This window comes from Lynx rufus, unplaced genomic scaffold (assembly GCF_022079265.1).
Source record: "Lynx rufus isolate CCGP_SWC_20201006 ecotype Redwood Valley unplaced genomic scaffold, mLynRuf1.p SCAF_19, whole genome shotgun sequence".
Classification (NCBI taxonomy): Eukaryota; Metazoa; Chordata; class Mammalia; order Carnivora; family Felidae; genus Lynx; species Lynx rufus.
The window spans coordinates 14,711,235-14,739,130 of NW_025814833.1; the positions used below are offsets into that span (position 1 = coordinate 14,711,235).

The 27,896-nt window shown below is 40.6% G+C and overlaps 1 protein-coding gene across 1 annotated transcript; it reads right to left on the reverse strand.

Annotated features, from left to right (window-relative positions):
- Positions 1-484: 484 nt before the first annotated feature.
- On the reverse strand, positions 485-27,896 carry NKAP (NFKB activating protein). The gene is made up of 9 exons (XM_047081891.1): positions 27,333-27,896; positions 24,372-24,452; positions 12,702-12,772; positions 12,380-12,523; positions 10,405-10,468; positions 8,490-8,599; positions 8,097-8,172; positions 6,768-6,917; positions 485-3,527 (listed from the first exon to the last, which is right to left on the reverse strand). Exons 1-9 carry the CDS (start codon positions 27,728-27,730, stop codon positions 3,353-3,355), a joined length of 1,269 nt encoding a protein of 422 aa, XP_046937847.1. The 5' UTR covers positions 27,731-27,896; the 3' UTR covers positions 485-3,352.

Consider the following 27,896-nt stretch of genomic DNA (forward strand, 5'->3'; position numbering starts at 1 on the left):
GAAACTTGAGGACTAGTTGCTGAAGTAGGGTGGGAACAAAGTGGGTCATGTCTGTTGTTTCTATGGGAAACTTCACAATCACATGGAAGTAAGTCCTATATAATAATCTTTTATTTGTACAGGACCTCTTTTAAAGAATCTTTCCATATCAACTCAATGCTTTTATTGATTGGGTCTATGGAATAGAGACAACCTTCATTCCCCACCCCCAAAAGACTTTTTGCTTACTAGGAATGTAACAGAATAAACAGGGAATCCCTGTCTCAATGTTTTGTTTTATTTTAAAAGGTTTTAGTATGTTTGTTTTTCTTCCTCTGCAGACCAGGAATGACTCGCTTTCGAGAAAAATGGCTGAGGGACATTACTGAGGCCAAAAGTATTTTAATGGAGTCAATTGCCTTCTAATTCAATGGTGTCTAATTCCTATAGAATGTTTTAGGATTGGATTTCTAATCACAATGTATTAAAAATACAATACTGCACATCAAACCACAGAATGTTTATTGAATAATAAACTTTTGGCAAACAATCCAACTGTATTTTTTTTTTTTTGCATTCATTCATTTTCCATTTGGCAACTTCCATCACATTAGCAGAGTAACCAGTAAGTTGTTTTCCATTTTCTAAATGGTTTTTCCCATCACTACCTGTATCACTTAGTCTTAACAGGTATAGAAGCCAAGTTTAGAGATTTGTAAAATTCACCTGTCAGACTAAACGGAGATGGACACTTGGCTGCTTGTTCCCCCATATGAGCCCAATTCTCTAGTGCACACATACCTCTTTATGGGCATAACTGGGGAAAAGAAAAGTGGTGGTAGTTCTACAGCTCATAATATTTCCCTACTCACAGACCCCTTCCTTCACTTAAGTGAGTAAGTTAAATAATACATTCGGAAACTCTGAAACCGGGCATGCCGCCTACCGCAATACAGCATCACAACTGTGACGGCAACAGGGTGGCCTGAGGACAGGAGGCAATAAAACAGGGAATGTTCGATAGCCACCCTTACTTTGTCTTCTTCCCAGCCTAACACCAGATCATCACTTGTTCTTACCATCCCTATGAGGCTGTCTTACCTGGCTGTAAAGTTTTAAAACACCAAAGACAAGATAGCATTACAGGTGATTACTTACAAGTACGTCAGAATACGTATTTACGTAGATAAGCACTGGAAGGGAACACAGAATACTAAAGGCAATTGATGTGGTAAGACTGTGGGTAATATTTTTCTTCTTTTTTTAACTCTTATATTTGTGCAACAGATACAAAAGGAGGGAAGATCTGATCAGAACAACAGGCAAGGAGGTGGAAAACTAGATAAGTCTCCCTGAAGAATAAAACATAAATTTCAAACACAACACCCCTCCTATTTGATTTATGGCTCAGATGACTAAGCACAGTTTGAAGCAGTAACTCTCATGAGCTCAAAATAAAATACTTTTAGCCCTTTTCTTCTCCCCTCCTCTTCCCCAAAGAATACGCTACTGAAGCTGTTCTTTGGTAGATCTTTCCTGAACAAACCCCTGGTGAAAGAAATGAAAAGTTCTGAAATACATTAATATATTTTTTTCATTTAGTCAACAAGCATTTGTTGACTATCTAGTCTGTGGAGGAGACAGGAGAATCCAATAAAAATCCACAATAATCCTAGATCAGAGCTGTTGCATTTAAACTACGTTGCCTACTGAAAATAAGAGTGTCAACTCATTCAGTCTCTAGGAACCAGTAATAAAAAATAATGTTCTTAGAGAACAAAATTCTTGAGTTGGGATTATAAATTTCGGTTTTATTACACAGGAAGTAAATGGATTACAACTCATAAATTTGGAAACTTAGTTTCCTTTTGTCTTTTGGAAGTAAGAGATTTACTAGGTTAGGCAGCGGCAACAACGATAAACAGAAATCACTTCAGATTCAGGGGTCATAAATGTTGCTACACGCCAAATGGTTTAGCTGTGGGTTAAAGGTAGACACTTTCCTAGAATATATGTTAGATAGTAAAACTTTTCATCTATACTTTGAAATACGACTGCCTTATTTTAAAACTTTGGAAAAAAACACTTTCAACTATTACAAGGAGAAAGGGCATTTTATAAGCTCAGAGTTAGAACTTCCCCATCCCCCAGGTAATTTAGATTTATCCTAGACACATAACAACACAGCTCAAAACAAACTTAACAAAAACAGCCAAAACTTCCCTTGTCCCCTTTCCCCTTCACTCTTGTGACCTAACAACTCAAACTGAACAAAATAACGGAAGAAAAAGATCGTGAACTAGTCCCAGAATTTTCCATTTCTCCCAAACTTAAAAGTCAACAGTAGCCATAAAAAGTGATAAAGTGAGGAGTTCTATACAAAGTTAAACTGAATGACAGATGTAAAAAATAAACTGAAAGGTTTAACAATGTTTAAAATAAAATATGCTTATTACACAAAGGACAGACTTAAAATACGTTTACTATCATTTTAGCTTCATCCTTACGAAACAACGATGTTAAAAACAATACTTCATTAAATTTTTTCCTATGAAACTCCTAACTGCAGTGGACTCCCATTCATTTCCAGTATTCAAATAATGACCTAAGCACAACTTAGATGGAAATAATGTACTCACACTGGCACAACAGTAGACTTCCTAACATTTTATACTCGGAAGAACCATTTTTAAGTAAACCTTTAAGAATTTAAAACACTAATGTTCACGTCTTCAACTCAGTACGTCTGTGGGTTAGTTTGCTTTTTGGCTTGTTTGTTGGATTTGGGGATAGAGAGGTAGGGACTGAAAACAAAATACATTATTTCCAGGGCGGACTATGTATTATACAGGTCAATTTTCAAATTCCAGGTTTCCTCTTTTCAGCAATGCCTTCATCTTATTAACACAAGTGGCCTCCCGTATGTTTCTATCAAGACCATTTATAACACATTCAACAGAGAGAAGTGATTAATTTCCCACAAGTTCAGTTGCAGTGGGGGTAGGGGTAAGGGTGGAGGGTGGGCACGATGTAGAGCTAAGAGTAGCACTGGCCCATGGTGTGAGAGTTAAGTTTCTTGTCTTATTGACACTTCCTCTCAATGCCACCTCCCCGAATACAGTATGATCTCATTCGTAATTTGGATTTTTAAACCAGAAAGTTATTACGGTCAATCCAAAAACAACCTAAAGATCTTGCTAAAATTATATCAATAAGCAGCTTTTTATTGAAGGACTAAAAGAATTAAATAGAAGGCACAGTAGCACTGTAAAGCTTTTTCATTTTTCAGATCATAATAATCTTTTTGTATGTATATGTGGAACCCAGACTTTTTTTTGTTGTTAAAAATGTCTGCTGAACAATCAGAAAATCCTTATTTGTCATCTTTCCCTTTAGTTTTTCGGTATACCATCTCTCGAAAACTGGCCAGAATCTTGTTTTCTCTCTTTCGCCTCTCTTCTTGGTTAAAGGACGCCAGGGCTCTCTTCTCATCAGCACTATAGATCTGGTTCTCTTTCCGCAGTCGCACGGCCTCCATTCGGCGATGCCTGGAGATAATTTTATTTTTGGCTTAATTTCTCAGTAATTATTCTTATAGTACTTCCCCACTAATCCTGTCTTAATACAGAGAGGCCTAGTTAAAAAACTGACCGACAGAAATTGTTTTGGTCATGGGTCGGATTTTCAAAAGATCATTCATTTTATCTGCCGATGTGTCCTTTGATTCATTTGTAGTATTCAAATAATGATCTGATGCTCTGTCAACATCACGAAGGTTATCAACTTCAAATACTAAGGGCGTAAAAACAACCAAAACTAGCAAACTATTAAACTTCCTATGTGATCTGTGGAATTTACCTTTGGGGAACTGACAGTAAGACAGAAGAAAGATTTAACTTGTCATCGATCAGGTGGAACTTCCTCAGGGTTCTAATTTATCACACAATCAAAAGAACCAGGTCTAATACTACAATAGAATTTGAGGAATTTCGTGAGTGGATTTAATAACTTCCTTAGAATCCAGCAGCAGCTCAAAGAAAAGAAGGGATTTAGCACAAGGGCCAAATAAGGAACATGGGGGGCCGGGGCTGAGGGAAACTATTGTATCATTTTCAAAAGGTCTCCTTGCTTAGAGAGAAAACTTCAAGAAACTCTTTTATGTATATGTAAACCAACCCTACACAATCGGTTTGGGATCAGGCTTGAGCTATGTCTAGAAAAATAGAGAAAACTGAGTAAGGAAAAGGGGAGAACCATTTCAGGTTAGTGTGAAGGTGGGGGAGCAGCAGGATGGAAAGACAAGGAGATGACAATGTATTCAAGGTCGCTCAGGGTACAATGAGTTTATTTGGAACACAAAGTGCTATGTGAACAATGCTATAAAACATCTATGTACCCGTCTCCTAGTACGTGGGAAAGATGTTCTCTTGGGTATCTAGGAATAGAGTTGTTAGGTCATAAAATATATGAATGTTCAACTTCCCAAGATGATAGGAGACTTTTCCAAAGTGGTGGTACCAATTTATATTACCACTAGCAATATTTAAGAGATCCTGTAGATCCACATCTTCTCCAATGCTTGGTATTGTTAGAACTTTGAACTTTTGTCTATCAAATAGATGTAAAATGGTATTTCGGTATGTTCTTGATGTCTATTTCCAATGATAATGAACATCTTTTTATGTATGTGTAAGCCATATATTTTTCTTCTTCTAACAAATGCTTGTTTGTGTCATTTTCCCATTTTTCATTTGGGTTGTTTATAGGTATTTAAATATTCTCAATACTATCAGTTGTAAGATCTTGTCCCAGCTTGAAACTTGTCTTTTTCCTTAAGTGGTGTCTTTTGATGAACAAAAGTTGTTACTTTTAACCTAGGCAAATTTATCACTATTTTATTTTATGTTTAAGAAACACTTTCCCACCCCAAGATCTATTAGATATCTACTCATATTTTATACTAAGAGTGTTAAAAGTTGTTTTGACATTTAAGTCCTTTATCTAGCTGCACTTTTTTTAAAAGTTTATTTATTTATTTTTGAGAGAGAGAGAGAGAGAGAGAAAGAGAGAGAGACAGACATAGGGAGGGAGGGTAAGAGAGAACCCAAGCATGCTCCATGCTGTCAGCACAAAGCTGACACGGGGCTACATCCCGCAAACTGTGAGATCATGACCTGAGCTGAAAGCAAGAGTCGGACGCTCAGCAAACTGAGCCACCCAGGTGCCCCTGCACTGATTTTTAAATATGGTGATGCAGGGTTCTACTTTCATCTTTTTCCAAACGGATAACCATTTTTCTCCTGCTCCATTTACTGACAGTTCTTTCTTTCCCCAATGATTTGACATACCATCTCTTTCATATAACTTAAGTTCCACACATGTATGGCTCTGCCTCTGGGCTCTGTATTTTATTCCACTGAACAATTCATTTGTTCCCCTGTGCTTTCTAAAGTTCTGTAAATTTCTTAAGTCCTCATATCTGGGATGGCACATCTTACCTTCCTGTTCTGCTTCTTCAAAGGTGACTGGGCTATTCTCAGCCCTCTAGTCTAACTTATAAAATATTAAGTTTCACATAAAACTGTGTTGTGATTTTGACTAGAACTGTACTGAATCTACAGATCAATTTGGGAAGAACTGACAACTTTATATAATGCCTTCCTCTTTAATGTCTCTTAATAATGTTTTATAGTTTTCTCTATAGATGTCTTAGACATCTTTTGTTAACATTTATTCCTAAATCCTTAATATTCTCTGATACTATTATAATGTTGGCTTCTTTTTATTTAATTACATTCTCTAATTGTTTCCTGGTACATAGAAATGCAATTCATTTTTATGTATTAACCTTACATTGAACCATTTATTAAACCCTCCTATTATTTAGAATCATCTGGATTCTTAAGGATTTTCTATGGAAAAAAAAGTCATATCATTCACAAAAAATGACAGTTATATCCTCCTTTCCAATGCTTATGACTCATTTCTTTCTGTCATACTGTGCTAGTCCTCAGAATTCCAAGATTCTGGAGTAGCTTCAGGTGTTCTGCAAATATTTGCCTCCAACTTTATTTTAAAATATTTAACTATTTTTAAAAGTTTATAAAGTTTTTAAAAATCCGAAATTCAGGTTGATCTTGGTACTGATGCCCTGTTAGTTCACTCTAATCATTCTTCTTCGTACTTTGCTTTTTCTTCCATAATTTTATTTTCATTTCCCTATGCTGAACCTGATGTCTGTCATAATCGTTTTCTGCTCTTCATTCTCAGAGTCCACAGAGAATTAGAGACTCCACATCCTCTGACTCTACAGAGAACTAGAGGCAAACTCAGAAAACAGGAAACACTGTCTCACGAAAATGATTTCCTCCTACCAGAATGCCACATTCTTCATGGAGCAGTGTTAAGTGACTGAATTAACTATATCCTCTAGAAAACAAAACTATCTGTACCAAAATACAAACTAGGAAAGGACACTGGAAAGACTGATTCTTTGAAGTTGGAGAGAGAGCTGATTTTGAGGCTGAGTTGCACACATAGTTGCAACTTTAGACAACCATGTTTATACCAATAAACCAGTAAAACCAGTACTATATAAACCAAATAAAACCAGGATTAAACCAAAACGGTTTATGTAAACCAAATAAAACCAGTATTAAACCAAAATGTACACTCTACTTTTCATTAGGAATGATCACTTAATGAAAATCAATTACCAAAATACAATTATGATAGTGAGAAAGGAAAAGATCTAACCATGGAAACTGACCTCGATGCCAATAACTTACCTGCTACCACTCATTACATAACCCGAGCATTCGAATGATGCAATTTCTTCACTTGTCAAGCCAATTTCACCTCTTCTTGGGATACGTTTCCCAGCTTTTACGTATTCAGCCATAGCTGCACCCTCACCAGGCAACAGTGCATGGCCATAGCTACAAAGTAATTCAGAATTCAGAAAAGTTCATTATAAAAAACTCATCATCTAAAGAGAGCACAAAAACATCTCTCAGAAAACAGCACAAAAATAACAGTTGCTGGGCAGCAGCAGGCTGGGAAGCCCAATGTGAATTACTTTAATTAGTGAACATTGCACTCTGATCTACATAACTAACCCAGAAATAAAGACATGCTTTGGAAGAACAAAAGAACTGAAATGAGTGAGTACAGATTCATGGTTTACAATTATGGATCAATTTATGTCTATAAGCACTGCCTTTACAGCTTCTGCCCCCAGCTAATTCCTTTCCCCTTCTTTCCCTTTGAAGAAAAAAAAAAAGAAATATCTCAAATTAACATACTTTTTAGGCTTATAACCAGTAATAATGCTATCCAGTAACTATTATCTATTAACTTTTATTTGAGGGGACTTTAAAAACTACCATCCCGGAGAGAGCCAAAGCATAAGAGACTCTTAAAAACTGAGAACAAACTGAGGGTTGATGGGGGGTGGGAGGGAGGGGAGGGTGGGTGATGGGTATTGAGGAGGGCACCTGTTGGGATGAGCACTGGGTGTTGTATGCAAACCAGTTTGACAATAAATTTGATATATTAAAAAAATAATAAAATAAAATAAAAACTACCATCCCTTCATTCAATTCATTGACTGCATCTTAAATACACAATTAAACTCAAAGCTTAGAATACAAAAATAATTTCTGTTCTTGTGGAATTTACATCCCAACAAGGACATAACTGCAATACAAGGTAGAACACATGAAACAACACACAAAAGAAACAGAAAATACTTTGAGGACGAAAGGGTTAAAGAAGGGTAGGAATCACATCTACTTGTGGAGGGAAGGTACTGGGAATCAGCACATGATCCCTCCTTTTGAAAGGGGTTTTAAAAGATGGTAAGGATTTTGACAGGAAGAAATTGGAAGTAGTAAAGAAACTAGGGCTGGGAAAAAAAGGGAAGGCATGTTGGGGGAAGCATAAGGTAAACAAGGCATGACGTGGGAAAGTGCACAGTAAATGCAGGAAGTTTTAGTTCCGCTCACTTGGAACCTGGGGTGTAAATAAAGGAGTAGAGGGTGATAGGGTTGGAAAGGTAAGTTAGGGCCATACTTTGATGAAGGGACTTTAGTTATTTTAAGTACACAGTTACTTACTTCAAAGGTTTATCATCCTGAGAGGCAAGTGTTTTCGGAGCCTCTGGGCCGATTAAGTCTGAGGGTTCTTCAGGCTCTGCAGGAAAAGATGTTCAGAAACAGATTCACATTTTGACTAATCAGTTAATTTAATGTTTTTTTTGTTTTTTGGTTTTTTTTTTTTTGGAGAGAGAGAGAACGCATGCGTGCATGAGCAGGGAAGGGGTAGAAAGACAGGGAGAGAATCTTAATCATGTTGGGCATGGAGCAGCCCAACACAGGGCTCGATCTCACGACTGACTGACATGGGATTCGATCTCACAAATGTGAGATCACGACTGAGCCATCCAGGCACCCCATGTTAATTTAATGTTTTTTATCTGTTCTGAGTCAAAGTCTACCAGAAGAACCTACTTGATCGATCCTTCCAGGGATTCTCCAGAAACTCTTCTTGGGAATCTTTAGAGCTTGAATCACTGGAATCTTTTCTATTCTTCTTAGACTTCTTTTTCTTATATTTCTTCCTGTAATGATTATAATTTTATACAAATACAATTAATAGCCCCACATTAAAGGGAATCTCATTTTTTAAGGCAATGAAAGACTGATAAAAATATTTAAATTTTCAGCTCATTAAAATTTTTAGAGAATTTTAATTAAAAAATCTTAACTTATTTAACCAAATCATGTTTCACTATAAAAAAGATCCCTCAAGGGAACAATGAAATACAGTTCTCATGTTGTAGAAAGATAATAAAGCGGTTTAAAAACCAGCTCTTACCAATTTGAGCATCAATAATTTGAAGTGTAATGGATTAAAATACGTCAGATATGTCTGAATCCTTGGGTTCATAATGATACTAAAAAAGTCCAAATCATTATTTTGAAAATTCATAAAACAAAAAAAGTTTTTTAAAAAAGTAATTATCTTGCCTTTACTATACAAACTGTACTTCAGGGCAACCAAATAGTTGATGAGGGTTGATTTCTCTTATAAAATTATTCTACCTAAGAAAGCCAGAATTATACTATCACCACTTTGCAATCCCTAATGAAATAAGGGATCTAGGCAATGACCATCCATGGCTATTAGGACAAAAATAGACAATCAGACATTATCTGCCTCCTGATGAAGTATGCACCACCTATGAAGTATGTGTGCCAAAGACTCAAATCTGAACCTTATCAAGTCTCTAGACCTTACTATCAAAATATATGAAATACAGAGGACAGAGAACATGTTACAAAGCACACAATTAAAAATATAATCAGGGGTGTCTGGCTGGCTCAGTCAATGGAGCATGTGACTCTTGATCTCAGGGTCATGAGTTTGAGCCCCACACTGGCTATAGAAATTACTTAAAAATAAAGTCTTTAAAAATAAGAAGAATTTTAAAAAACAGAATCAGGGGCACCTGGGTGGCTCAGTTGGTCAAGTGTCCAACTCTTGATCTCGGCTCAAGTCATGATCTCATGGTTTGTGAGATCAAGCCCCATGTCAGGCTCCATCCAAACTGAGCTTGGAGCCTGCTTGGGATTCTCTTGCTCCCTCCCAGGCTTGTGTTTGTGCTCTCTCTCTCAAAATAAATACTTAAAAGTACAATCAGCAAAACCCATACTATAGGAAACTCTACAGGTAAATGATTTGGTTTTTTAAAAAGTAAACAGCAAGAACAAAAATGGAAGGGGAATCAATTGATTTAAAGAGATATAAGAGACATATCAATAGTCACAATTTATGGGCATCATGCATTTATTTATTTATCTGCTATTTTTTTTATTTTATATTTGAGAGAAAGAGAGAGAGAGTGAGAGCGAGTGCATGAGCGGGGGAGCAGCAGAGAGACAGAGACAGAATCTGAAGCAGGTTCCAGGCTCTGAGCTGTCAACACAGAGCCTGACGCGGGGCTTAACCCACCAGCTATGAGATCATGACCTGAGCCGAAGGTGGATGCTTAACCAACTGAGCCACCCAGGTGCCCCTATGGGCATTATTTAGACCCGGATTTGAATACACTGTAATAAAAATCTGCTGAGAATTGAGGAATTATTGCTAAATTTCTTAGGCATGATAACAGCTCTGTAGTTATGATTTTCTCTATCTTTTAGAGAAACATGCTAGATTATGGACAAAATGACACCTGGGATTGGTTCTGAAATAATGGGGGGTGGGCAGTGGAGACTGTCAAAGAGTTGAAATTGTTCAGCTAGGTGATGATTATACAGGGTATCATTATACTATTTTATTTATCATTATTTACTTATAACTTTATGTAATTTTATATATATTTTAACTTTTCCATGATAAAAATTGAAGAGAAAAACTGACGATCTGTGTTTCTTCTTCTTTTCCTTTTTCTTGGCTTTCTTTCCTCTTCTTTTTGTATCTTCATCTGCAAATTAAAGCATATTTTAATTAAAAACAAAAACTTAACTCTAAAACCCTAGTAATTTTGATTAAATATCCTATTGCTGCCCTATTTGCTGTTACAGAGAAATTTATCAATTCAAAAATTTATTGCTACTGATCAAAATATGTGCTAGGCACCAGGGATACAGGAATTAAAGTCATACTAAGCCTTCAGTGATAGAGGTGTTATTATTAACTTCACTGTGTGAGATAACAGCAGGGTGATAAGTAGGAAAATGTCATTTTTTAGAGATGTACACAGAAATCTTTAGGGTGGCAGTATGATATTTCTACTTTACTTTGAATATCTCAACAAAAAAGATGATATTTAAAGCAAATGTCAAAATACTAATCCCACGAACCGTGAGATCATGACTTGAGCCGAAGTCAGAAGCTTAACCGACTGAGCCACCCGGGTGTCCCACTAGTTTTTTTTTTTTAACATTTATTTATTTTTTGAGAGAGAAAAAGTGCAAGCAGAGGAGGGGCAGAGAGAGGAGGACAGAAGATCCAAAGCAGGCTCCGTACTGACAGCAGAGAGCCCAATGTGGGGCCCAAACTCACAAACCGCGAGATCATGACCTGAGCCAAAGTTGGGACACTCAACCGACTGAGCCTCCCAGATGCCCCAAGCTAGTTCTTTTTAAAGTCAGTTTTATTACAAAAGCACTGCATGCCCGCTGTTGAAGTGAGGAAGGCACGCCGCACGCAGGGAGAGACTGGCATCACAGGCAGATGGACTTCTGTACCAAGTAACAGAAGCGAGAGAAAGAACACGGACTACTGAGGAGACGGAAAGCACGTCTCAGGCTACAGAGGACGCTGCAAGAGTGACAGGGCACGTGTGATTAGACAGGGAGCCAGCAGGGTCCAAACTTTACCCTGAAGGCCACAGAGAGCCACTGAAGGATTGTAAGCAGGGGACAGACACGCTCACACTTGTGCTCTAAGAAAGTTCGCTCTTCCAGCAGCGAGGAAGAAAAGTGACAACGGGGGCCAGGAAACCCAGGTGACATCAGAGGAAAAGACACCTTCATGTCATGTGTCCCCAGAGGTGGCACCCTCTGTCAATCATCAGCCAGGAGAGGACACAAAAAGGTGGCTTTTTGAGAGGCACCACCCCACAGGGGGTGTCTTCCATAAACCAGCTGCTGGCCCGAAAGGGTCCTTTATGATGTGCCTTTTTATTTATTTATTTATTTATTTTTAATTTTTTTAATGTTTATTTATTTTTGAGAGACAGAGAGAGAGAGAGAGATGGAGTGTGAGCGGAGGAGGGGCAGAGAGAGAAGGAGACACGGAATCTGAAGCAGGCTCCGGGCTCCGAGCTATTAGCGCAGAGCCCGACGCGGGGCTCGAACTCACGAACTGCGAGATCATGACCTGGGTCGAAGTCAGACACTTAACCGACTGAGCCCCCCAGGCGCCCCTATGATGTGCCTTTTTGAAAACGGCACCGAGGTGCCCACCGAGCGTGAGGATGACACACAAGGGCCGCTCCTCGGGGCCGATGAGGCCCTATGGCTTGCTCGCTGCCACACGTCTCCCAGCCCAACCTCGCCCCGGTTCGCTGCCACACGCCTTGTGCAGCCACACACAGCCAGTCGGGAGCCACGCTGCTCAGGCTTGAATCCCAGCTGTGCGACCCTGAGTGCAGTGCTTACCAGCTGCTCTGGGCCCCGCGTCCCCGGCTCTAGGACACATTCTACAGTTACCCCGCGGGGCAAGCAGCGACAACGAACACCGAGCGCTAGGCAGGGTGCCTGGCACGGAGGCAGCGAGTGTTCCACAACTCTTGGCTGCCGTTATTGCGTTTAAGAACCTTCTTTGGAAATAAATTCTAAGTAGAATGAGTCGTGAAGCCAGGCTTGCAGAGCGATGCCGGCCTTCTTACCACTGGAGTCCGTTTCAGAGTCAGAGTCACTGTCGCTGTCAGAATACTTCTTGCGTTTTCTTTTAGATGATTTTTTCTTTCTCTTTTTCTTGGACCTTTCTTTTGAATGACTAGACTTCCTCTTCTTCTTCTTCTTCTTTTCTTCTATATAAAACACGGACATAAAATTAACTTCTAAATATTATGATTATCAATTTTATTGTATTTGAAATACTGATAAAGAACAAATGATAGGCCATTTGAGTAAAAGCGAAGTATATTCAGCTATTTATAAACACTTTTTTCAACTTCTCAATTAAAAAGCTCTGTATTTTAAAAATACCTTCTGAAGTAGAAGCTGAAGTAGTGCTTTTCTTTGGCTCATCATCCTCTACTGGTGTGTGTTCATCAGAGCTGAATTTAAAGAAGATGGTTATAAGAATCAGAAAAGTGATAAAATGAGGAATATAAAAATATGGAATTAAAAATTTTGGGGGTGCCTGGGTGGCTCAGTCCATTAAGCGTCTGACTGTTGGTTTCGGTTCAGGTCATGATCTCACAGTTCATGAGTTTGAGTCTGCATCAGGCTCTGTGCTAACAACAGGGAGCCTGTTTGAGATTCTCTCTCTCTCCCTCTCTGCCCCTATCCTGCTCACTCTCTATCTCTCTCTCTGTCAAAATAAGAAATAAAAAAAATTTTTCAGTAATGACACTGATTGTCCAAGAACCATTAAAAGCAAACACTGAAATAACTTGGTAAGGATATAGTTTGAGGGTCTATCACATTCAAAATAATATAATAATCACTTACATTTGCATAATGCTTTAGAGTTTACAAAACACTATTCAAACTGAAAGCAATATGTACGATTTATATTTTCAGAAGAAATCACAGGGCAAATGTATGGAACCATAAGGAAAGATGGAAAAAACTAGAGACAGGAAGGCTAAAGGAAGACTTCATGATTTTAATCTCAGTGTATAAAGGACATATGGTAGAACAGCAACCGTTCTGTCTCCCCAGAGCAATTAGAACCTAACACACTACAAGATACAGAGATTTAATTCTATTGTAGATAATTCTGAAAATGAATATATTAAAATTCTATAATAGTTTAGAAGAGAAGTTTTCATACCATATAATCTTTTTAAAAAAGTTTTATTTGGGGCGCCTGGGTGGCTCAGTCAGTTAAGCGTCCGAGTTCAGCTCAGGTCATGATCTCACACTCCGTGAGTTTGAGCCCCACATCGGGCTCTGTGCTGACAGCTCAGAGCCTGGAGCCTGCTTGGGATTCTGTGTCTCCCTCTCTCTCTGCCCCTCCCTTGCTCATGCTGTGTCTCTCTCTGTCTCAAAAATAAATAAAAAACATTAAAAAAAATTTTTTTTAAAGTTTATTTATTTTGAGAGAGTGACAGACATATAAAGAGAGAGCATGAGAGCATGGGAGGGGCAGAGAGAGAGAGAGAGAGAGAGAGAGAGAGAGAGGATCCCAAGCAGGCTCCACACTGTCAGTGCAGAGCCTGACTTGGGGCTCAATCCCACGAACTGTGAGATCATGACCTGAGCCAAACTCAAGAGTCATATGCTTAACCAAATGAGCTACCCAGGTGCCCTTATCATATAATCTTTTAATCTGAAGATCACATCTGGAATAATTTAGGTATTGCCTGGAAATTATTTTTAGGGTTCTTTCCAACTCATTCTTTCAGTTCAGATTCTTTGACCATTTTCCAAGGTATCTATAAGAACAAGTTTCAGATAATAATGCTATCACTGTCACAGAATACAAGTTTACCTGTCAAGCACATTGTTTCAACTCAAAGTAGACACAGATAGAGGAGAGGGAAGAAGAACCTCATGAACAGCACCAAAGGGGAAAAAAATAAGGAAAAAAATAATTAGGCCTTCAGATATTGTATTTTTTAATTTTAATTTTATTTTTGAGAGAGAGAGAGAGAGAGAGAGAGTGCACACATGCAAGCAGGGAAGGGGCAGAGAGAGGGGAACAGAGGATATGAAGTGGGCTCTGTGCTGACAGCAGCGAGCCCAACAAGGGGGTTGAACTCACGAACTGTGAGAGCATGATCTGAGCCAAAGTCAGACACTCAACCAACTGAGCCACCTAGGTGCTCCCAGGTACTATTTAATACAAGAAAACTAACTAGGGGCACCTGGCTGGCTCAGCTGGTTGAGCATGAGAGTTTTGATCTCGCCATTGTAAGTTTGAGCCCCATGCTGGGTGTAAACATTTCTTTTTTTTTTTTTAATTTTTTTAAACACTTATTCATTTTTTTTTTAATTTTTTTTTTCAACGTTTATTTATTTTTGGGACAGAGAGAGACAGAGCATGAACGGGGGAGGGGCAGAGAGAGAGGGAGACACAGAATCGGAAACAGGCTCCAGGCTCCGAGCCATCAGCCCAGAGCCGGACGCGGGGCTCGAACTCACGGACCGGACCGCGAGATCGTGACCTGGCTGAAGTCGGACGCTTAACCGACTGCGCCACCCAGGCGCCCCAAACACTTATTCATTTTTGAGAGACACAGAGACAAAGCGTGAGTGGGGGAGGGGCAGAGTGAGAGGGAGAAACAGAATCTGAAACAGGCTCCAGGCTCTGAGCTGTCAGCACAGAGCCTGACGTGGGGCTTGAACTCATGAACCACGAGATCATGACCGGAGCCGAAGTCAGATGCTTAACCGACTGAGCCACCCAGGTGCCCCTGGGTGTAAACATTTCTTAAAAATAAAATATTGGGGGGAGCCTAGGTGGCTTAGTCAGTTAAGCGTCTGAATTTGGCTTGGGTCATGACCACACGGTTCACGAGTTCAAGCCCTACATCGGGCTGTCTGCTGTCAGCCTAGGGCCTGCTTTGTTGGATCCTCTGTCCCCTCTCTCTCTGTCCCTCTTCCTCCTCAAAAATAAACATTAAACAAAAACCTTGGGGGGCGCTTGGGTAGCTTAGTCAGTTGGGTGTCTGATTCTTGATCTCGGCTCAGGTCACAATCTCACGATTTATGGGTCTGAGCCCTACATCAGGTTCCTTGCTGGTAGCGTGGAGTCTGCTTGGGTTTCTGTCTCTCCCTCTCTGCCCCTCTCCTGCTCTTTCTCACTCTATCAAAATAAATAAACTTCATTTTTTTAAAGTTTATTCACTTGTTTGAGAGAGATAGACACAGCATAAGCGGGGAGGGGCAGAAGGGGGAGAGAGAGAATCTCAAGCAGACTCTGCTGTCAGTGCAGAGCCTGATGCGGGGCTCGAACTCATGAACCATGAGATCATGACTTGAGCTGAAACCCAGAGTCTGACACTTCACCGACTGAGCTACCCAGGCGCCCCACGCCTATTGATAGCAGCTCAGGTCCTGATTTCACAGTTGTGAGATCAAGCCCCCTGTCAGGCTCTGCGCTGGCAGCACGGAGCCTGCTTGGGATTCTTTCTCTCTCTCTGCCACCCCTCAAAATAAATTAAAAAACATTAAAAAAAAAAAAAAGGAGGGATGCCTGGGTGGCTCAGTTGGTTAAGTGTCCAACTCTTGATTTTGGCTCAGGCCATGATCTCATGGTTTGTGGGTTCAAGCCCTGCATCAGGCTCTGTGCTGAGGGCATGGAGTCTGCCTGGGATTTTCTCTCTCTGCCCCTCTGCCCCCCTCTCTCTCAAAATAAATAAACATTAAAAAATGTTAATACATTAAAAAAAAGAAAAGATGAATCCAAAGAGACTTACACCAAGACACGTTATAGTCAGTGTCAACAGTTCGAGATAAAGAGAGAATCTTAAAAGTAGCAAAAGGAAAACCACCAGTTATATACCAAAGAACCATAAGAACCATAAGCCCATAAGGTGGTTTCAGTAGAAACTTTATAGATCAGAAGAGAATGGCATGATATATTCAAAGTGCTGAAAGGAAAAAACTTACAGCCAAGATTACTCTACTCAGCAAGGTTCTTGCTTAGAAGTGAAGGAAAAATAAGGAGTTTCCCAGACAAGCAAAAGCTAAAGGAGCTCATCAATACCAAACCAGCCTTACAAGAAATGTTAATGGGACTTCTTTAAGTAGAACAGAAAATCATAACTAGAAGTAAGAAAATTATGAAAGGAAAAATCTCATTGGTAAAGGTAAACATATATTAAAGGTAGAGGATCAACCACCTACATAGCTAGTATGAAGGTTAAAAGACAAAAGTAGTAAAATCAGCTAGACCTACAATAATTAGTCAATGGAAACAAAATAATGAGATGTAAAATATGATATCAAAACAAAAATTTGCGGGGGGGGATGTAGTTCTTTTAGAATGCATTTGAACTTAAAAGTGGGCATCAACTTAAAATAGATTACTATATACCTAAGACATTATATATGAACCTCATGGTAACCACCGACCAAATACCTAAAACAGATACACAACCAATGAAAGAATACAAACATAACACTAAGGAAAGTCACCAAATCTCAAGGGAAGAGATCATGAGAAAAAGAAAGGAAGAGAGCAAGAGAAGAAAGGAACAGAGAAGAGCTACAAAAATAATCAGGAAAAAGTCAACAAAATGGCAATAAGTCCATACCTATCAATAATTACATTAAATGTAAATTTATTAAATGCTCCAATTAAAACACATAGGGTGGCTGAATAGATTTAAAAAAACAGGAGATGCTGCCTACAAGAGACTCACTTCAGAGACATACAGACTGAAAGTGAAGGGATGGAAAAAGATATTCCACACAAATGACAACAACAACAAGCTGGGGTAGCAATAGTTATATCAGACAAAATAGACTGGAAAACAAATTCTATAAAAAGAGACAAAGAAGGACATTACATAATGATAAAGGGATCGATCCAACAAGAAGACATAAAACTTGTAAATATCCATGCACCCAACATAGAAGCACCTAAATACATAAACCAAGTATTAATGGACGTGAAGGGAGAAACTGACAGTAATAGAATAATAGTAGGGGACCTTGACACCCCGCTTACATCACTGGATAAATCATTCAGACAGAAAATCAATAAGGAAACAGTGGCCTTGAGTAACACATTAGACTACATGGACTTAACATATATATACAAAAACATATATATCCAAAAACAGCAGAAAACAGATTCTTTTCAAGTACACATGGAACAGTCTCCAGGATTGATCCCATGTTAGGCCACAAGACAAATCTTGATAATTTTAAAAAGACTGAAATCATATCAAGCATCTTTTTGGAACACAACAGTATGAAACTAGAAATCAATTATAAGAAGAAAGCTGGAGGGGTACCAGGGTGGTTCCGTCGGTTAAATGTTCGACTTCAGCTTAGATCATGATCTTGCAGTTCATGAGTTTGAGCCCCACATCGGGCAATCTGTTGTCAGCGCAGAGCCTGTTTCAGATCCTCTGTTCCCCTCCGTCTGCCCCTCCCCTTGCTTGTGCACTCTCTCTCTCTCTCTCTCTCAAAAATAAATACACTTAAAAAAAAAAAGGCTGGAAATACACAAACACATAAAGGCAAAACAACTTGGAATTAAACAACCAATGGATCAATGAAGAAATCAAAGAGGAAATTAAAAATGGAAACTCAACAGTACAAAATCTATGGGATGCAGCAAAAGGAGTTCTAAGAGAGAAGGTTATAGTGATACAGGCCCAACTCAAGAACCAAGAAAAATATCAAATAAACAATGTAATCTTACACCTAAAGGAACTAGAAAAAGAACAAAGCCCAAGGTTAGTAGAAGGAAGGAAATAATAAAGGTCAGTCGGTTAAGCATCTGACTCTTGATTTTGGCTCAGGTCATGATCTCATGATTTAGGATATTGAGCCCTGTCACAGAGCCTGCTTGGGATTCTCTCTCTCTGCCTCTCCTCCAAGTGCTCCTCCAAGCACACACGTGTGTGCACATGCTCTCTCTCTCTCTCTCTCTCAAAATAAATAAATAAGCATTTTTTAAAAAAAAATTTTTTTTTTCAACGTTTATTTATTTTTGGGACAGAGAGAGACAGAGCATGAACGGGGGAGGGGCAGAGAGAGAGGGAGACACAGAATCGGAAACAGGTTCCAGGCTCCGAGCCATCAGCCCAGAGCCTGACGCGGGGCTCGAACTCACGGACCGCGAGATCGTGACCTGGCTGAAGTCGGACGCTTAACCGACTGCGCCACCCAGGCGCCCCTCAAAATAAATAAATAAGCATTTTTTAAAAAAAGATCAGAGTAAAAATAAATGAAACACAGACCCCCCCCAAAAAAACAATAGAAAATACCACTGAAACTAAAAGTTGGTTCTTTGAAAAGATAAAATTGATAAAACCTTTAGCCAGACTCAGGATGAAGAAAAGGGAGTGCCCATATAAATAAAATAAGAAATGAAAGAGGATAAGTTACAACCAATACTACAGAAATACAAAAATAATCATGACACTACTAAGAACAATTACATGCTGACAAATGGAACAAACTAGAAGAAACAGATAAATTTCTAGAAATATAACAATTGTCCAAATGAGGAGGATTACAATACAGACTGATTACTACTAATGAAATTGAATCATTAATAAAAAAACTTTCAACAAAAGAAACTCCAGGACCAAATGGCTTCACAGGTAAATTCTACCAGTTATTTAATGAGATAATACCTATCTTTCTTAATTCTAAAAAACTGAAGAACAAACTCACTCACTCACCGACTTACTACAAGGCCAGCATTACCTGATACCAAAGCCAAAGACACCACAAACAAAAAAAATTAGAAGCCAATATCACTGATGCACGTATATATAGATGCAAAAGTCTGCAACAAAATATTAGGAAACCAAATTTTATACTACATTAAAAAGATCATACACCACACTCAAGTAGGAATTATTCCAGAATTGCAAGGATAATTCAATATCCAGAAATCAATGTGGATATACCACATTAACAAAATAAAGGATAAAAATCATATGATCATTTCAATAGATGCTGAAACACCATCTGACAAAATTCAACATCCAAATAAGATACAAACTCTCAGCAAAGTGGATATAGAGAAAAAATACCTCAAATTAAGAAAGGCCAGATACGACAAACCCACAGCTAACCTCATACTCGACAGTGAAAAAGCTGAAAGCTTCACCCTAAGATCAAGAGCAAGACAAGGATGCCTACTCCCACCACTTTTATTCAACATAATACTGGAAGTCCTGGCCAGAAGACAAGAAAAAGAAATAAAAGGCATCCAAACTGGTAAAGAAGAAGTAAAACTGTCACTATTTGCAAAAGACATATTACATACAGAAAACTCTAAAGACTCCACCATCCATGTTGTTTGTCAATTGTACCTCAAAAAAAATTTCTTTGTGGGCACTTGAGTGGCTCAGTGGGTTAAGCATCCAATTCTTGATTTTGGCTCAGGTCCTGAACTCACAGTTAAAGGAGTTTGAGCCCCATGGTGGGCTCTGCACTGACAGCACAGAGTCTTCTTGGGATTCTCTCTCTCTCTCTCTCTCTCTCTCTCTCTCTCTCTGCCCCACCCCCCAATAAATAAACATTAAAAAAAATCCCTTTTAGGGCACCTGGGTGACTCAGTAAGTTTAGTGTACAACTCTTGATTTCGGCTCAGGTCATGAGCTCCTGGTTGGTGAGTTCGAGCCCCACATCAGGCTCTGCATATCCAGTGCAGAGCCCGCTTGGGGTTCTTTCTCTCCCTCTCTCTGCCCATCCGCTGCTCACTCTCTCTTTAAAAAAATAAATAAATACACTGAGGGAGAAGCAGGGGGACCAGGATTTTCTTCATCCTTCAAACACAGCTGTATTGAGGTCAGATCACTTGGAACACCCAGGAAATCAATCTGTGGAGTGGCAGAAGGCTCTCCACGGGTGGAGAGAGACAGCTTGGCAGGATCAAGGTGCGTGTATGTGAATTGGGGGAGACAAAATGGCACAGGCATGGAGGGGAGGGAACCCCTTCTGTGGAGAGACAAAAGGGAGAGAAAGAGAGAGGGGCTGTGAAACCTCTCCGGACCATGGACTCGGGAATGAGAAATACGGCGAGTGCCAGTTTCTATTCTGCAAACAGGCTTAGGAGCTGAAACTCAGAGGTTTCAAAAGTGCCCGACTTTTTCCGGAGTGAAGCCGGAGCCGCGTGCACGCACCTGGAGGGGAAGGAGCCGGCCCCGAAGTGCTGTAGCCATCCCAGGGGCGCACCGGGAGAGAACAGTCCCCTTCCTCGAGTACCGTGAGAAGAGGGTTTATTGCCTCCCTAAGAGCAAAAGACCCGGCAGGCGCCAGCCAAAGGCGTTTTACTGGCAGGGCTGAATGGCACTACACCGGAACAGGGACCGTGCGGCGCGGGATTCTTCAAGACATCGGGTTTTGAACCGCAGCCGAGCGCCTAGGAGGAGCGGGAGACTGTGGATCAGGACAAGCTGACCGCCCGCGCTGCCCTGTGAGGGCTGCCTGAACAGCGTGGTCCGAGACACCGGGTCTAGGGAGGAGAGACTGGGGTGTCACCATTTTTCTCCCCAACACCAACACGCTGGGGCTTCAGGGAGCAGCACAACGGCCCCCAGGGGAGGTGAGACCCGCTTACACCAAACCCCACCCCTCTGTGTCTGGTGACTGCTTATCTACTGGAGGAACACTGACACTGGGTGAACCAGAGCGCCTCTCTTCCAGGCCATCATAGCCACTGGTCCCAGGCACCAACAAAACGACTGTTTTTTTGTCTGTTTTTGTCTGTTTGTTCTTTTCTTCTCTTTTTTTCCTTCTACCCTCTCCTTTTTTTCTTTTGGAATCAGGCTCATAGTTTCTGATTTGTTTTTGGTCAATTCTTATTTTATACACACACACACACACTTTTTTGTTTTGTTTGTTTAATCCGGCATTTTCACTCTATTCTTTCTACACCTTTTCTATCTCTTCTTTAATTTCCTTTCTCTTTCTCAGGATTTAGCCTTATAGTTTTTTTCCTTTGCTTGGTTTTTTTCCCTTTTCATTCTTCTCTTTGAATGGGATCAGGCTTCCCCCCCTTTCCTTTTTTTTCAGGGTTACTTCAATGAACAAATGAAAACACACCTGGTGGAAGGTCCAAACATTCCACCACTACAAGCAAGGAGGAGCTTTGCAGAGGACTGACCAGTGGGACAGAGCAGCGAAATACACAACAGAGTGCACACAAAACACTCCATAACACTTCGTGAAATGCCAGGCCCTGGACAGTGTATGACCCCCTTTTTAATATAGTAGTTCTTCCACATAACGAGCTATTAAAAACATGCAAAAGACAGAAACTTAGCCAAAATGGCAAAACAGAAGAATCCTCCTCAAAAAAAAAAAAATTCAGGAAGAAATCACAGCCAGAGAATTGCCCAAAACATATATAAAAAATACATGTGAACAAGAATTTAGAATCACAGTCTTAAGACTAATAGCTGGGCTTGAAAAAACATAGAAGACAGCAGAGAATCTCTTGCTGCAGAGATCAAAGACCTAACAAATAGTTGTAATGAATTAAGAAATGCTATACATGAGATGCAAAAGAAGCCAGATACAGTGACATGGAGGATGGAAGGAGTAGAGGAGAATATAGGTGAAAAAGAAGATAAAATTACAGAAAATGATGAAGCTAAAAAAAGAGGGAAAGGAAATTACTAGATCATGAAGGGGAGAATTAGAGAGCTAAATGATTCCATAAAACAAAACAGTATCCTTATCATAGGAGTTCCAGAAGAAAAAGAGTGAGAGAAAGGGGCAGGTTTATTGAACAAATTACAACTGAGAACTTCCCTAATCTGGGGAAGGGAACAGGCATCCAAGTCCAAGAGGCACAGAGAACTCCCTTCAAAATCAACAAAAACAGGTCAACACCATGACGTATCATAGACAATCTGACAAAATACAAAGTTAGAGAATTCTGAAAGCAGTTAGGGACAAACAGGCCTTAACCTACAAGGGTAGACACATAAGGGTAGTAGCCGACCTGTCCATGGAGATTTGGCAGGTCGTGAGGGAGTTGCAGGAAATATTCAATGTGATGAACAGGAAAAATATGTGCCAAGAATCCTTCATCCAGCAAGGCTGTCATTCAGAAGAGAAGGACAGATAAACAACAAAGCAGAAAAGAGTATCCAACTGGAAAAAGACAGTCTCTTCAGCAAATGGTGCCGGGAGAACTGGACAGCAACATGCAGAAGAATGAAACTGGACCACTTTTCTTACACCATACACCAAAATAAATTCAAAACGGATGAAGGACCTAAATGTGAGACAGGAAACCATCAAAATCCTACAGGAGAAAACAGGCAGCACCTCTTTGACCTCAGCCACAGCAACTTCTTACTTGACATGTCACAGAAGGCAAGGGAAATAAAAGCAAAAATGAAATACTGAGACCACATCAAGATAAAAAACTTCTGCTCGGCAAAGGACAATCAACTAAACTAAAAGGCAATCTGATGGAATAGGAGAAGATATTTGCAAATGACATATTGGATAAAGGGTAGTATCTAAAATCTATAAAAGAACTTATCAAACTCAACACCCGAAAAATAAATAATCCAGTGAAGAAACGGGCAGAAGACATGAACAGACATTTTTCCAAAGAAGACATCCAGATGGCAAACAGACAAATGAAAAGATGCTCAACATCACTCATCATCAGGGAAATACAAATCAAAACCACAGGGAGATATCACCTCACAGCTGTCAGAATGGCTAAAGGTAACAACTCAGGAAACAACAGATGCCGGTGAGGCTGTGATGAAAGGGGAACCCTCTTGCACTGCTGGTGGGAATGCAGACTGGTGTGCAGCCACTTTCAAAAACAGTGTGGAGGTTCTTTAAAAAATTACAAATAGAGGGGGGCCTGTGTGGCTCAGCGGGTTAAGCGTCCGACTTCAGCTCAGGTCATGATCTCATGATTCGTGGGTTCAAGCCCCACGTCGGGCTCTGTGCTGACATCTCAGAGCCTGGAGCCTGCTTCAGATTCTGTGTCTCCCTCTCTCTCTGTGCCCCCCCCCCCACTCACACTCTGTCTCTCAAAAATAAACGTTCAAAAGATTTTTTTAATTATAAATAGAACTACCCTACAACCCAGCAATAGCACTATTAGGAATTTATCTAATGGACACAGGAGTGCTGAATCGAAGGGGCACTTGCACCCCAACGTTTATAGCAGCACTTTCAACAATAGCCAAATTATGGAAACAGCCCAAATGTCCCATCAACTGATGAATGGATTAAGATGTGGTATTTATATAATGGACTACTACTTAGCCATGGAAAAGAATGAAATCTTGCCATTTGCAACAACATGGATGGAACTAGAGGGTATTATGTTACATGAAATAAGTCAGTTAGAAAGACAGATATCACATGATTTCACTCATAAGTGGAATTTGAGAAGCTTGACAGATAATCATAGAGGAAGGGAAAGAAAAGTAAGATAAAAACAGAGAGGGAGGAAAATCATAAGAGGCTCTTAAATGAAGAGAATAAACTGAGGGTTGATGGGGGTGGGGTAAATGGGTGATGGGCATTGAGGAGGGCACTTGTTGGGATGAGCACTGGGTGTCATATGCAAGTGATGAATCACCGGGTTCTACTCCTGAAACCAAGACTACACAGTATGCTAACTAACTTGAAAATAGATAAATAAATACACAAATAGAAAAAAAAAATTTTTTTTTAAAGCCCTTTGTAAGGCTAACATGTGACATGCAATCTGCTGTTAGGCTGAGAAAAAATAATTCAAAATAATATAAACACATTTGTTTTAATACTGAGCCCTTCTGTGAATAGGAAATTAGCACCCCCATGAATTACAATTTAAAAAGAACAATTAATAAGTTAAGATCCACTAACAACATATTTTAATCATTAGGTAGGTTCAATGTTTTTAAATGTTAAGGGGTAGAATAGCATAAATCACAAGATGAAAAATGTGAGCTATACTTAAAGTTCTTCACTTAACAAAAATTTTTACAATAGTCTCTGGATTTAAACAAATGTTACAGTTTAAAAGTATATTTTCAAGTCACTTACTCTGGTTCTGGATTCTTTGGAGAAAGTCCCCATACTTCAGGAGCTCCCAATTCTCCAATCCTCTCTCTCTCACTTAATCTCCTAGAAGATACAGGCATACAAATTATTAACTCCATGGCCAAACTGTCTCCTAAATTGATAATCAATTCAAAGGGGTCCAGTTAAGTTCTATTTTCCCTTTACGTTTTAAAATTTAAATTAATAAATTAAGTGTAAACTCAACATTTATGATCTCATGTTCTCGACAGTACTATTAAATGGTAAAGACTATAGAGAGCCTGAGAGTCCAGGCCAGACAGCCTAAAAGACTGTCAAGTGCATCTGTTCTACCTCATGTATGACACAGCTCCTAACTGCTCATTTCATCTTCTGCAATAGTGGCACAGTTTTCTATTTGGAAATAACTTCTTTGTTTATACACATTTATGAGAGTAAAGAGCAGTCTCTACTTTTGATTTAATCAAACCCATGTTCAGAAACCCAGGAATTAATAAAGAAAATAAAAATGAAGCATTAGAAGTAGAAAATAAAGAGAGCTCTGAAAGTGAAAGAAAAGTTTTATTTTGACTAAAACTGTCCTCAATGCGATACGGGGTTTGTTTTCTCTATTTTCCCTTTAGGTCCTTTTTGGAAAAGGGATATATCCTCCATCTACTCTTGGGAGGACATGAAAAAAATTTTTATGCTGTGGTTCCTTTTAGTTTTGCTCATAAACAAACAAACCCAAAAAACTAAGGCTCAATTCCTCAAAGTTTAGCTGCTTGTGACTCCATTTGTTAAAAAAGACAAAAAACAAACTTTTACAAAATAAATTGATTTGATTGTTTGAATATACTAGTTTTTACATCTTTATTCAGGGGAAAAGGTGTTATAATCATGCAGAATTAGACTCAGGTTTCCCTTTTGAAGAAACAGCCTAAAAGGGTCATACTTAGGGGCGCATGGGTGGCTCAGTCGGTTGGGCATCCAACTTCAGCTCAGTCATGATCTCACGGTCAGTGAGTTTGAACCCCGCACCGGGCTCTGTGCTGACAGCTCAGAGCCTGGGGCCTGCTTCGGATTCTGTGTCTCCCTCTCTCTCTGCTCCTCCTCTGCTCACTCTGTCTCTCAGAAATGAATAAACATTAAAAAAAAAAATTAAAAGGGTCATATATAACCCAACTTGGAATATATGCATACAGGGGGAAGAATGACACGCTGTAGGAACAGTCAAGTTCTCATCCCCACTGCCACCAGCTTCAACTGTACCCTTAAGATAAATTATTCATCTCCTAAGTGTACAAATGCAAATTTCATCCAAGAAGTTCTGACATCTTTTGGTGAGGGTTGTCCAGTAAGAAGCTGGTTGCTTTCTGACTAACACAGCCAGGAGATAACTTGCTGACAAATTTAATTTGGAGAGGTAGGTCTCCAACCTAAGTCAGTACTGTTTGTATCGTTTCTGCTTCCATGCAGGAAACTCTAAGACCTAACACTCAACGACTATTTATTAGGTTCCAGGCACTAAATCATTACAACAACTCTAAAAGCCTTGGCACTAATTTTATCCTTTTTTAAATGGTTAAGAAATAAAGCTCAGGGAAGTTAAGAAACGTGCTCAAGGTCACACAACTATTAAGCAGCAAAACGGGGCTTCAATAATAATTAAAAAAAAAAACCAAAATGTGTGTGGATAAAAGGGAACACTGCTTATAAAGATAATCAAAGTTAATAATAATAATAATAATAATAATAATAATAATAAAGCAGAGCTTCAAACTCAGGCAGTCTGATCCTGGAGCCTGTCCTCTTCATCAATGCTTTATTACTTCCCATTCTTGGAAGAAAAAGATTTATGGAGACCTCTCCCCGCGGTCGGAACCTTAACCTCCTCCTCAATGCCTGTGAAACTTTTCAATTTCTTTTCCAACACAGTACAGGTAAAGCACTTAATATAGTGCCTGGCATAACTTAACAGTCAATAAGCATCAGCTATGAAGGCTTACACAGTAATAATTATAACCTTTTTTCCTTTCTCTTTCTCAAACGATTCACTTTCCCTCTCCAATACTCACTCTCCTGAGAGGACACTTGATTTCGCCCTGACCCCGTTTTTCATGGCCAAACTAGAAACCGTTTAACAAGACCCTTTTCAGTGTAGCCTAATCAACAGTTCCGCCGATCACTTTCCCTACATGCAATCGTCTCAGTCTCAGAGGTTTTTCTCCTCTCCGACATAAACTCTTTGACCTCAAAGCTTTCCCACCTCTCCGCCAAACGTTTCCGCTTCCACATCCCGTTATCACCTCCAACCCGTCCCATCATTCAACGAGCAATGGTTCTGCGCCTACAAAGTGCTAGGCACTCTGCTAACTTTGTGATCAACAAAACGGGGCCGTTCTATTCCATGAGCTCAACCCAGTGCCAAATGAAAGCCCGCTCCACGGGGGGATGGCTCAGTCCGTTAAGGCTTCGGCTCCGCTCGCGAGTTCGAGCCCCACGCAGCCCGCCGCCTGCCGTCAGCCCGCACGGAGCCCCGTTCAGGTCCTCTTTCTCCCAGTCTCTGCCCCTCCCTCCACTCGCGCCCGCGCGCACTCTCTCTCTCTCTCTCCGGCTCAGAAGTAAACATTTACAAAAGAAAAAAAAAAGCATGCTTTACACGTAATAATGACAAAACCAAGTAAATACTGTAATCCCGTTAGGTCTGAGGCTCTGCACAGCAGCGCTGCACGCCAGGAGCCAGAGGTAGGAGACACCAGGGCGCTGAATGAAGGGGCCGCGGGGAGGGGTGAAAACCGAAGGGAAGAAAAGGGCGAAAAAAGGCGTCGTGGTGGGTGGACAGAAGGGACGGAAACGGGCGCCAGGCAGGCAGAGAGCGAACCGCGGACAGTCAGAAGGGGGCGCGGGGGGGGGGGCGAACCGAAAGTCCGACTCCGGAGGCAGGTGGGCTCCCGCAAGAGAAGGCGTGCCCGTGTCACTCACTTTTGCCGCAGGCTCTCCTCCCTCTCCTTGTCCAGAAGGCTAGGCCACGGCTTGTCGCTCCCGTAGGGGCGTGAGTAGCCGCCATAATACGCGGTCGATGAGGCCGAAGTGAAGAGGCTGCCCCGCGGCGCCGAGGGCCGCTCTCGGGAGCGTGACCGCGAGCGGGATCGGTAAGACTGGTTTCGGGACCCTTGGCTGAAGCCACCTAGCTGATGGCTGACACCATTCCGGTCCCCAGACCGAGAGCAAGAGTGCGAGCGAGAGCTCGAGCGGGAGCGGCGGCCCCGCGGGGAGCGGGCGGATTTGCTGGGCTTAGGGCTCTTGGACAAACTGCGACGCTTCCCCCCAAAGCCCGAGGCCTCCCCCTCCGGGCTGCGCGAACGCGACACCGGAGCCATCGCCGCCGCCGGGTTCCCCGAGCCGCCGGGTCCCCCGAGCCGCCGGGTCCCCTCAGCCGCTAGAGAAGGGAGCGCTCTCGCGAGCTAAGGGAGATCTCGGTTGCTTCGGATCCCAGAGCCCGCCGTCGCGCCACCACCGAATGTGAGGAAACCTTGGAAACAGTTC